The following is a 12,299-nucleotide window of genomic DNA, read 5'->3' as shown; positions in this document are numbered from 1 at the left end:
GGCTGACCTACTGTAGGCTGACACTCCCATGCAGTAGGGAAGGAGTGCTGCATTGTTGGGTGTGCCATACTTTAGTGGGGAAATTGAAGTTATGTCTGCCTGTTCAGGCCCTTCTTGAAGAGCAGGGTGCTCTCCTGTTACTCCAGTGATCCCTCAATCAACACCACCAAAGACAGATTAACCAGTCATTTATCTCATCGCTGTTTGTGGATGTTTCTAGTGCAGATTGGTTGCCACATTTGTCTATGTAACAGCAGTCTAAAATTAATTCACTGTGTAAATCACTTTGAGTCATTTAATGATGTGACAATGCTCTGTATATAAATGGAAATTATCCATTACCACTTGCCTTTTAGCTTGGCACAACAGCTGCTGAGCATGGCGCAGTCTCCTTCACACAGAGGCTATGGAGTGCTACACGACCATTTTGGTATTTTGATGAGCTGAATATTGTAATTTACCCTTTCCCCGACTAGAAGGTTGCTTTCCCATAGCACCCACTACATCTTACAGTCCAGACACGAACTGTTGGATCTCACCGCTGGCAGTGGCCTGCAGGCTTCCAGACTTCAGTTTACAGGTGAGTCTGCCTGCCTTATTCAGGGAGTTTTGCCAGTTTTGATCCAGGCTGCTGCAGAGTGCCTCACTAACGAGGTGACATTTTCTTACTGTGGTGTTTGAATTGTGCCTCCTGCTGGTGGATTCATTCGGATCATGGAGGAGACTCCATCATCAGGACCGATAAATTCCCACCCTCCCAGCCAGAAAAGCATGTATATTGGGCAAGACTCGGTCATGGGGACCATCCTTGTTGGTCGGAGGAAAATGTTTGGCTCCCTTTCTGGCTAGAGGAGGATGTCTGATGACCAGCTACCAGTCTATCCCACTCTTTCAGTTGGAGGATGATATGTGGTAGACTTTGGACCTGGGTTGCGACACCCTTCGGGCCAGAGGACATGTAGTGGATGGTAGACTGAAAAGTCCCACATCATCAGAATGGATTATTGCATCCTGAAGGTTATAAGAATATCTGTGGTGAATGTAGGCCGGACTGGTTGTCAAGTCAGCTGACGAAGGATGTGTGGTGTCCAGCAGACTCAGATGTCCCAGTTTTTTGGCCAGAGAACAGTATATGGCAGTGGATGTCTTGCAAGGGAGAAAAGGAGGAAGGAATATATAGCAGTATTTAGAGGTTTATATAAATCATATGGGAAGACATGAGGAACCAATACAGCTATCTTTAAAGAGCTGCATTGACACACGTTGGGCGATAACACACACTTCCATTCATTTCCAGGGCCTGAATCGTGGAAGGAACTTCAAGAAGTTGAACAAGAATCCATCTTCTAAGTTAAGTGTGAGTGATACTTTTACCCTAAAACCAACGTTGATATCATGGTAATCCATGCTAATGACATGCTAATACATGTCAGTCACATAGACATGCTGATCGGTGACATTGACAGCTGCCTGTGTTCCTAAAGAGATTTTGCTCTGGTTAGTAACCCCTAATGACTAATTAACACTGATCTGGAAGGTATCCACCATTTTTCAAATCAGTTACTGGGCCAGAAATTGCTCCCGAAATAACAGAGGATCTCAACAGTGCCTTTAGTGGTGAATTGAAGGAGCAACTTCCCGGGTTTGCACGTGCGCAGTGTAACGCGGAAATCCGGAACTTGCTCCTAGTGGTTCGCCGGCGATATGACAGCTTCGAATTAAAGGGATATCTCACACTGCAATCAGAGAAATCATTGAAAAAGCACCAACTCGCTTATTTACCCAGTTGGAAAGTAATACGTCACCAAACAGATACACATGAAAATACCAGGTCTAAACTAAGTTTTAACAGCGTGGTTAGTCGTAATGACTGCCAAACAACTAAAAATTAACTTTTAAAAATGGCGAGTCTCATATTACTCCTTATTTTAATAGTTTTTGGTCATTAAAAAAAAATTTAAAAATTAAAAAATTATTTTAATAAACTTTTCCCTGCTGTGTCTTTAATTTAATTCAGCTATTTCTTTGGCTTTTTAGAATTTTTTTTTATTTACAATGACTTACAGAATACTAACTTTAAATGAATGAAGTCTGCTCGCCTGCTTGAGCAATGCAGCCTGAATCTGTGGGCGGGACTTCTCTTCCTGACTGATTTTGTGGGCGTGTCTTCTCCTCTCACACTGTTCCAGCCGCGAGGCAACTCACATTGCTCAGAGGCTGGGTTGATGGCGCACGTTTTTTTAAAAGTTCAAATTCAAGCAATTCGATGCCACAGAGCCCGCAATAAATATTTTCATTAATTTAATTCGCAGGAGCTGCGGTGAGCGTAGCCTCGCTGCTCTGTGTGATTTCTGGCCCAATGTGTTAGCTGAAATTGTATTTCCTGATGTATTTATTTCATTGTTTCCCACCAGAAACCCACAATCTCCTGTTTAGTGTTATTCATCTGTCAGGTCTCCTCTAAGCTGTTGGGTGTTGAAGGGTTGGAAGTTGCGGTCTTACTGAATGTTCATTTACCGTTACCATCGCTACACAGGGTGAGATCGTTCAGTGTTGTTTCCCAGTTTATCTCCCTCTACATTCTGACATATTGATTGCTCTTATTCAGCGTTTTCAAGGCTGTTTAAAAACGACAACACATGTTTCTCTAAAATATGACCCTGGAGACGGTACACTGACTGAAATCTACCATTCCCACAGTGGCAGAGTATCCTGGTACCTGGACCCAGCACGGCCAGTCAGTTTTATAGATCTGAAACGCTGTAAACTTGGTTTCTAATCTCTCTTGTAAACAAAGTCCTTCTGGTTGATGTTGCAGGTTACAAATCAAATGAGTGGAGAGGAAATGCTGTTGGATGAGAATCCCATCTCAGACAGACCAATGTCAAACCTGGAAAAACTCCATTTCATTATTGGTAATGCCATTGCCAGACCCAACATCAGGTAATTGGCCACCAATTCATGTCAGAGGTGTAACCAATGTCTTTTCCTTTCATTCCCTTGTCTTTCCAACGTAATTTACAACATCAAAATAACTACAAATGGTGACAGATTTTCAAGCAAGATGTGATAGGCTGGATGTAGCTGTAGGTTCACTATTGAGTGCTAACTGAGGGTTACTTTGGGTTTGAAGGGTTATAAAGAAAGTTGTTTAATACCTGCTTTTCCCATTTTCAATATGTGGTCTAAAAGGGGCTTTAACCCTCACTTGGTGGGCAGTCAATGAAACAGGAGGAATAATCCCCATAATCAGCGGTGGACTGCAGTTAGGAGACATTTAAAGAGCTGAAATTACATTTGGGAGTCCAGGGCAGATTTAACTCAGCAAAACTACTGAAGGAAGAGGTGTTACAGAGTGAAGAAAGGCAGGCATTGGAAACCTTACTGCAAGGACCCAGGGAGAATTGGGGTACACTTTATGGGACTGATGACCACCCCCACTGACCACCCCCATCCCCCAGAAATGCCAAGTTCAGCAGCGTGGGTGGAGGTGGCAGAGACACAGAGGAGCAGCCAGTACTGGGCATGGCTGATTCAGATATGGGTCCTCATGGTTCACAACCTTTGCCTGTAGAAGCGTTTCCTAACTTCACTCCTGAAAGTCCTGGCTCTAAGTTTTAGGCTCTGTCCCCTAGAACTGAACACAGTACTCCAGATAGGGTCTAACCAGAGCTTTATACAACTGGAACACAACTTCCATCCCTTTGTTCAGGTGAGGGGAAATTTAGAAATCTAAAGAGAAAAGTCAGGGCATTAGAGCAGTGTAGCGATTTGGGTAAAGATAAGCAGACTGTGACAGGAAGGGACAGAGTTTAACGATAATAGTGCATCAGTGAATAAGGTAAAAGCAGCGAAAAATGGTAAAAAGTTAAAATTAAAACTGCTTTATCTGAATGCACGAAGTATTCATAACAAGATAGATGAATTAATGGCACAAATAGAGATAAATGGGTTTGATCTAATCGCCATTACAGAGACTAGGTGACCAAGGTTGGGAACTAAATATTCCAGGGTACTTGCTGTTTCGAGAAGACAGACAAAATGGAAAAGGAGGGTGGGTAGCCCTGATAATAAAGGATGAGATAAGGACAGTAGTGAGGAAGGACCCTGGCTCAGAAGATGAAGAAGTAGAATCAGTATGGGTGAAGATAAGAAATAACAAGGGGCAGAAAACACTGATGGGAGTAGTCTACAGGCCCCCTAACTATAGCAATACTGTTGGACAGAATATTAATCAACAACTAATAGGAGCTTGTAACGAAGGTAATGCAATAATTGTGGGGGACTTTAATCTTCATATAGACTGGGCAAATCAAATTGGTAAAGGTAGTTTGGAGGACGAGTCCATGGAATGCATTTGAGACAGTTTTCTAGAACAATACATCATGGAACCAACCAGGGAACAGGTTATTTTAGACCTTGTCTTTTGTAATGAGACAGGGTTAATTAGTAATCTCATAGTAAGGCATCCTCTGGGGAAGGGCGATCATAATACGATAGAATTTCACATTGAGTTCGAGAGTGACGTACTTAAGTCAGAAACTAGAGTCTTAAACTTCAATAAAGCCAATTCCATAGGTATGAGGGGCGAGTTGGCTAAGGTAGATTAAAAGATATGACAGTAGATAAGCAATGGCAAACATTTAAAGAAATATTTCATCATTCTCAATGAACATACATTCCCTTGAGAAATAAAAACTCCACAGGAAAAGTGATCCATCCGTGGCCAACTAAAGAAGTTAAGGATAGTATTAGATTAAAAGAAGAGGCTTATAATGTTGCCAAGAAGAGTAGTAAACCTGAGGATTGGGAAAGTTTTAGAAACCAGCAAAGGATGACCAAAACATTGATAAAAAGGGAGAAAATACAATATGAGAGTAAACTAGCAAGAAATATCAAAACAGAATGTAAGAACTTCTACAAGTATATAAAAAGGAAGAGATTAGTGAAAGTAAACGTGGGTCCCTTAGAGGCTGAGACAGGAGAAATTATAATGGGAAATAAGGAAATGGCAGAGACATTAAACAAATATTCTGTATCTGTCTTCACAGTAGAAGACACAAAAAAACTCCAGAAATAGTGGGGAACCAAGGGCTTAATGAGAGTGAGGAACGTAAAGTAATTAATATTAGTAAAGAAAAAGTACTGGAGAAATCAATGGAACTAAAAGCCGACAAATCTCCTGGACCTGAAGGCCTACATCCTAGGATTCTAAAAGAGGAGGCTGCAGAGATAGTGGATCGTGATCTTCCAGAATTCCCTAGATTCTAAAATGGTCCCAGCCGATTGGAAGGTAGCAAATGTAACCCTGCTATTCAAGAAAGGAGGGAGAGAGAAAACAGGGAACTACAGGCCAGTTAACCTGACACCAGTCGTCGGGAAAATGCTGGAATCCATTATTAAGGAAGTAGTAACAGGGCACTTAGAAAATCATAATATGATTAGGCAGAGTCAACATGGTTTTATGAAAGGGAAATCATGTTTGACAAATCTATTAGAGTTTTTTGAGAATGTAACTAGCAGGGTAGATAAAGGGGAACCAGTGGATGTAGTATATTTGGATTTTCAAAAGGCATTCGATACGGTACCGCATAAAAGGTTGTTATACAAGATAAGGGCTCATGGGGTTGGGGGTAATATATTAGCATGGATAGAAAATTGGTTAACGGACAGAAAATGGAGAGTAGGAATAAATGGGTCATTTTCAGTTGGCAGGCTGTAACTGGTGGGGTGCCGCAAGGATCAGTGCTTGGGCCTCAGCTATTTACAATCTATATTAATGACTTAGATGAAGGGAGAAAGTGTATTGTATCCAAGTTTGCTGATGATACAAAGCTAGGTGGGAAAGTGAGCTGTGAAGAGGACACAAAGAGGCTGCAAAGGGACATAGACAGGTTAGGAGAGCGGGCAAGAAGGTGGCAGATGGAGTATAATGTGGGGAAATGTGAGGTTATTCACTTTGGTAGGAAGAATAGAAAAACTGTATATTTTTTTAAATGATGAGAAACTATTAAATGTTGATGCTCAGAGAGTCTTTGTCCACGAAACACAGAAAGTTAACATGCAGATACAGCAAGCAATTAGGAAGGCAAATGGTATGTTGGCCTTTATTGCAAGTTTAGAGTATAAGAATAAGGAAGTCTTGGTCACCTGTCCTAATATCTCGGTGTCTTACTACAATTGCACAGGTCTTTGATGAGACCTCACCTGGAGTACAGTTTTGGTCTCCTTATCTAAGGAAGGATATACTTACCTTAGAGGCGGTGCAATGAAGGTTCACTAGATTGATTCCTGGGATAACAGGGTTGTCCTATGAGGAGAGAGTGAGAAGAATGGGCCTATATTCTCTGGAGTTTAGAAGAATGAGAGGTGATCTCATTGAAACGTATAAAATTCTTAGAGGGCTTGACAGGGTAAATGCGGAGAGGCTGTTTGCCCTGACTGGAGAGTCTAGAACTAGGGGGCATAGTCTCAGGATAAGGGGTGGGTTATTTAGGACTGAGATGAGGAGGAATTTCTTCACTCAGAGAGTGGTGAATCTTTTGAATTTTCTACCCAGAGGGCTGAGGATGCTGAGTTGTTGAGTATTTTCAAGACTGAAATTGATAGATTTTTGGACTCTAGGGGAATGAAAGGATACGGGGATAGGATGGGAAAGTGGAGTTGAGGTCAAAGATCAGCCATGATCTTACTGAATGGCGGAGCAGGCTTGAGAGGCCGTATGGCCTACTCCTGCTCCTATTTCTTATATTCTTATGTTCTTATGTATTCCAGCCGTCTTGAGATAAAGGTCAACATTCTATTGGCTTTTTAAATTATTTTTTGTACCTGACCAGGGAACAGGTTAAGGAACATGCAGGAGTTTTTCATGAAACTCTGGGGATGAGACCATCTCTGATCAGCGGAGGTGCCTAAGCCGCTGCTGTAAGATCCCGGTGGTATGTGTGGTAGTACATTCTAGCATGACCTTTATTGTACCTGCACTTCACTTCTATCTGTAGTTGGCACAAGATCGCCCTGTGCCCCCATTTCCCCTCTGCCACACTGTCTTACTGTCACAGCTTCATTTGAAATAGTGTTCTGGAATGACCTATTGTCATTGCCACTTACTATCTTACCACTGAGGTCCTCTCTGAGTTTCCTGCTGTCAAGGCTGAAGAGCCCTAGTGTCGAGGGGGAGTCTTCAGTCTTTCCTCATGACTCAGTCCCCTGACGCTAGGGATTGGCAGAGTGGCTTTCCTCTGTACCGGTTCAAGGTGACCTAGAGGAGGCAATTTTAACTAAACCCGCCCATCGGGAACTGACAGGATCGGGTGCAATGTTGATTTTACACCTCACCCGATCTTACTCTGCTTTGAAGTCAATGAGTAATATTGGGTGGATATAAAACCAGCATTCAACCTGATCCTGTCAATTGCCCACTGGATGGGTTAGGTTAAAATTACCCCCTTTGTGCCCTTGAATAAATGTCATCCATCCTTCAGGTTTGTTTGTTTTAAGCCCTTTGAGCCTCTATGAAATCTCCATTTCATTCATGTCAAAGTTGTTATATCTACTTGAATTATCTTGGATTATGGACAGCATGTTAGTGTCTTCTCTTGTGAATGGATGAAGGAAGTAATCAATGGGAATGATCACGCAGGGTCACAGTCTCGTTGGCATTCTTTAGGCTTCTCAGTTCTAGTCCGCCAACTCTCTGGTTCTGTAAGAATTTCTTGCTGTTACTTTCAGCATCGGCAATTATATAAATTTTCACAATTTTTACCAGCCCTGAAATTCCTCAGGGGTTCTACAGGTCTCCCCCCAGAGAAACAGCGGGAGAATCACACACAATCCAGGTCCAACATGTCTAACCAATAGGGAATTCAGGAGAAACTTCTTTACCCAGAGAATGGTTAGAATGTGGAATTCGCTACCACAATGAATAGTTGAGGCGAATAGCATAGATGCATTTAAGGGGAAGCTAGATAAACACACGAGGGAGAAAGGAATAGAAGGATATGCTGATAGGGTTAGATGAAGTAGGGAGGGAGGAGGCTCGTGTGGAGCATAAACACTGGCATGGATCAATTGGGCCGAATGGCCTGTTTCTGTGCTGTAAATTCCAGGTAATTCTATGTAATTCCTCCCAGTGATCCTCTCACCATTCTCCCAGCAGGTTTTGCGGAGTTCATCTTTCTTTCTTATCTCACTTTGTATTGTTTTGTTCATCCATATAGGGTCAGATAAGGAGAGCTCTAGAACCAGGCCCTATCTCCAGGTTACCACACAATGCAAATGGTCTCACTGTGCTATCAGTAAACTGAAACAGCATTAGATGCAAAAGGAAAGAGCTATATCTCCTCTGTCAATAAAACTGAACCTTCTGACTCTTCCCTTGTTCTTATTGCAGGGATGAGATTTACTGTCAAATCTGTAAGCAGCTGTCTGGATGTTACAACAAGAGCGTTTATGCCAGAGGCTGGATTCTAATGTCTCTCAGTGTTGGCTGCTTTCCACCTACTGATGGATTCATGAAGGTTAGTCCCACTGTTCCCCCCCACCCACAGGCGGGTTTGTGACTGTTAGTCCCACTGTACACCCCACCCACAGGCGGGTTTGTGACTGTTAGTCCCACTGTTCCCCCCACCCACAGGCAGGTTTGTGACTGTTAGTCCCACTGTACACCCCACCCACAGGCAGGTTTGTGACTGTTAGTCCCACTGTACACCCCACCCACGGGTGGGTTTGTGACTGTTAGTCCCACTGTACACCCCACCCACAGGCGGGTTTGTGACTGTTAGTCTCACTGTACACCCCACCCACGGGCGGGTTTGTGACTGTTAGTCCCACCGTACACCCCACCCACAGGCGGGTTTGTGACTGTTAGTCCCACCGTACACCCCACCCACGGGCGGGTTTGTGACTGTTAGTCCCACTGCCCACCCCACCCACAGGCGGGTTTGTGACTGTTAGTCCCACCGTACACCCCACCCACAGGCGGGTTTGTGACTGTTAGTCCCACCGTACACCCCACCCACAGGCGGGTTTGTGACTGTTAGTCCCACCGTACACCCCACCTTCAGGCAGGTTTGTGCAGGGAAATGTCATGGTGTTCACCCTCTGTATTTAGTTTGATGTGGGTACCCTCGCTTTATCCTAAGGACATTTCAGAGCTGCCCCGCCCTCCATCTTCTGTAGGTGATTGGTTTGAGAATTTCTGGAAGACAGTAGTTGAAAAATTAATTACCGTTTACGAACACCATGTGAGTGATTTTTCTCCCTGTGAAATGCGCCTCCAGTTATGAATTTGAAGACCGCCCAGTTTGTGAATTGGTCGATTGGCCTTTGCTGGTTGTACTTGAACCTGAAACGCTGACTGAATGGAGTTGTTAATGTTGACAATACGTCAGGCTGGCATGTGTGCCACATTGAACCAGCTCGTAAAGAAAGGCAGCAGTGGTTTGCTGGGCTCCTTTCCAACTTTTGAAGCCGCAGGGATCTTATATTTGATCCCACTTGACTTGTCTCTTTCTTCACAATTGTCCCGACAGACAAACCAGGAGCAGTGTGAAGCCCCGTTTGAAATGTCGCTGCCTTGAGGCAGTGTCAACCTCAATTGGAAAGTGGAGGTTGGCAACTTCCTGGCAAGTCGGCTGATTCCATGTTCAGTACTGGACTTGGCACAGCTCCATGCTAATTGCAAGTACCAAGCCCAGATCTCCTCTGCTACCTGGCGGAGTGCCATAGCCGTAGTGTTTTTTTTCCTTCCCTCTGATCTTGTTCTCCTGTCAATCATCTCCTGGATAATTTCCAACTGCACACTCCCGGCACGGAGCCTTGCCCATCAGCACCGCAAGTCGGAAATTCCGACATGAACTGCACGCGAGATGCCAACCATTCATTTGAAATGGCTAAAAATCATCTGCAATGTGCACCCGAATTTCTGATATGAGTCCTTGCCGGACAAGGCACTCGTGGGTGGTTTACAATTACCCCTAATGTCTCATGGTGTGGTCTGATTCCTTGGGCACTGGCAGCCCCTCATGTTTTGTATGTGAGCTTGGGCACTGAATGTTGGGGGGGCCATATGATAATGGAGTGGTTGGGAGGAGGGGGCATTACACTTGGACCCAGTCCTATATTTACCTGATATCCACAGAGTCTGTTCCTGATCCATGTTGGACCAATGCGGGCTGAAGTCTAAGGGAGCATCTATTCACACTATAACTGCAGAGTCAGTGAGAAATCATAGAATCATGCAGCATAGAAGGAGGCCATTCAGTCCATCGTGCCTGTGCCGGCTCTTTGAAACAGCTACCCAATTAGTCCCACTCCCCTGCTCTTTCCCCATAGCCCTGCAATTTTTTCCTTTCCAAGTATTTATCCAATTCCCTTTTGAAAGTTACTATTGAATCTGCTTCCACCGCCCTCTCAGGCAGGGCATTCCAGATCATAACAACTCGCTGCATAAAAAAAATTCTCTTCTCCCCTCTGTTTCTTTTGCCAATTATCTTCAATCTGTGTCCTCTGGTTACCGACCCTCCTGCCAGTGAAAACAGTTTCTCCTTATTTACTCTATCAAAACCCTTCATGATTTTGAACACCTCAATTAAATCTCCGCTTAACCGCCTCTGCTCTAAAGAGAACAATCCCAGCTTCTCCGGTCTCTCCACATAACTGAAGTCCCTCATCCCTGGTACCATTCTAGTAAATCTCCTCTGCACCCTCTCTAAGGCCTTGACATCCTTCCTAAAGTGTGGTGCCCAGAATTGGACACAATACTCCAGCTGAGGCCTAACTGGTGTTTTATAAAAGTTTAGCGTAACTTCCTTGGGTCCACCTTACACCACTGCAGTTACAGTGTGAACACAGCCTTGTTCTGGACCTGACACCAGAACACAGTGGAATGAGACTCCTGGAGCCTTGACACGCTGCTAGTTAAGCATCGATGTTAAACGGTCTCGGCTTTGCTCCGACTCTAAACCTGCGGCGTGTAGTTGGGTGAGAGCTGAAGTGGAACAGAAATAAAAAGTAATGTTCCATTTCGATTTAAAGTGGAGAATGTTTTCTCTGTAAAGAAGGTTGTGTATCATTTGTTTTTACTTTTATTAGTATCTGCGTAACTTCATTCGGGAGGGGCCTTCAGGATATGCTCCCTACTGTGCGGAACGACTGCGACGCACGTTTGCAAATGGAGCTCGGAAAGAGCCACCGAGCTACCTGGAGCTGGAGGTATGGACGCAGATTACACTGATTGTGCAAGGCAGAGAAACTCTATTTGTGTGGGGTACAGAGAACAAGCAATGAGTTCATCTAATGCCACGCGGCCTCATTTGTACTGTGTATTCAGGTGCAGGGGTGGGAGTTTGGGCTTTATTTGTACTGTGTATTCAGGTGAGTTTGGGCTTTGAGTGGTGGTGAAGGCTCCTATACAGGGAGTTCCTGCTTCCTTGACCCATAAAGGGCCTCCAGAAATTTGTAAGTGGGCCTCACCAGTGGGGGCAGGTTATAGAAACAACCTGGACCTCCAAAGACGGGGGACATTTTTTCTTCGAGAAATCTTAGGATTAGTCCCCTTACATGGGGAGCTGGGGTCGGGGGGGGGGGAATGCAGAGGGGTGCTTGGGCACTCCCCCTCCCCATAGTGGACAGGTGCTGGCGTTTACAGCAGCAGGGGCCAGGTGGGCACTGGAGATACACCTGGTGCATTTTTGGAACCGTGCACGATAGCACTGACGGCCTACGGACAGGAGGTGTTTATAGACATGCAGTCCCTAGTGACAGGCTATCGTTGACAGGCGGACTTTGTTGACAGGCGGACTCTGTTCTTGTTACTTTTCTCACAGGCGACCAAGTCGAAGCAGCCAATCAAGGTGACCGTGACTCTGATGAGCGGATTGAGCTGTTCGGTCCTCATCGATTCCGCTACCACAGCCAATGAGTTGTGCAAATCCCTCGCAGGCAAAATCGGGCTGAAGGATTCCTTCGGATTCTCTATCTACATTGCGCTGTATCACACCGTAAGTTACTACAGTGTGCACTCCAGTGTATCTGAGTGTCTGCAGAGGTGGCTGGGATGGGATGGGTTGGGAGGGTTGAGGAGGCAACTGGCGAGTTGGGATGGGTCGGGAGAGGAGTGGCAGAGTGAGGAGATGACTGAGAGTCCAGAATGGGGTTAGGGGGCCAGCTTGAGAAGGTGTGCGATAGGTGGTTGAGGGGGACCCTCTCTGGTGCGGGCTCTTTTTAGTAACCCAGCTTGGCCTTAGAAGAAGGAAAATCCTCCATTTGAACAGGTGGTGCTGCTGAAGGAAGGCATG

At 44.8% G+C, this 12,299-nt stretch overlaps 1 protein-coding gene across 1 annotated transcript in view; it reads left to right on the top strand.

The window, feature by feature from the left end:
* The window catches only part of LOC137331665 (unconventional myosin-VIIa-like), a 252,700-nt gene that overhangs the window by 121,834 nt on the left and 118,567 nt on the right, over window positions 1–12,299 (top strand). The window contains exons 26-30 of the mRNA XM_067995609.1: window positions 1,298–1,357; window positions 2,819–2,943; window positions 8,393–8,519; window positions 11,095–11,214; window positions 11,829–12,002. Of these exons, the coding sequence (XP_067851710.1) occupies window positions 1,298–1,357; window positions 2,819–2,943; window positions 8,393–8,519; window positions 11,095–11,214; window positions 11,829–12,002 (606 nt within the window). The remainder of the gene's footprint in view (window positions 1–1,297; window positions 1,358–2,818; window positions 2,944–8,392; window positions 8,520–11,094; window positions 11,215–11,828; window positions 12,003–12,299) is intronic.

This window comes from Heptranchias perlo, chromosome 13 (assembly GCF_035084215.1).
Source record: "Heptranchias perlo isolate sHepPer1 chromosome 13, sHepPer1.hap1, whole genome shotgun sequence".
Taxonomy (NCBI): Eukaryota; Metazoa; Chordata; class Chondrichthyes; order Hexanchiformes; family Hexanchidae; genus Heptranchias; species Heptranchias perlo.
This window is presented reverse-complemented; position numbering and strand designations above follow the sequence as displayed.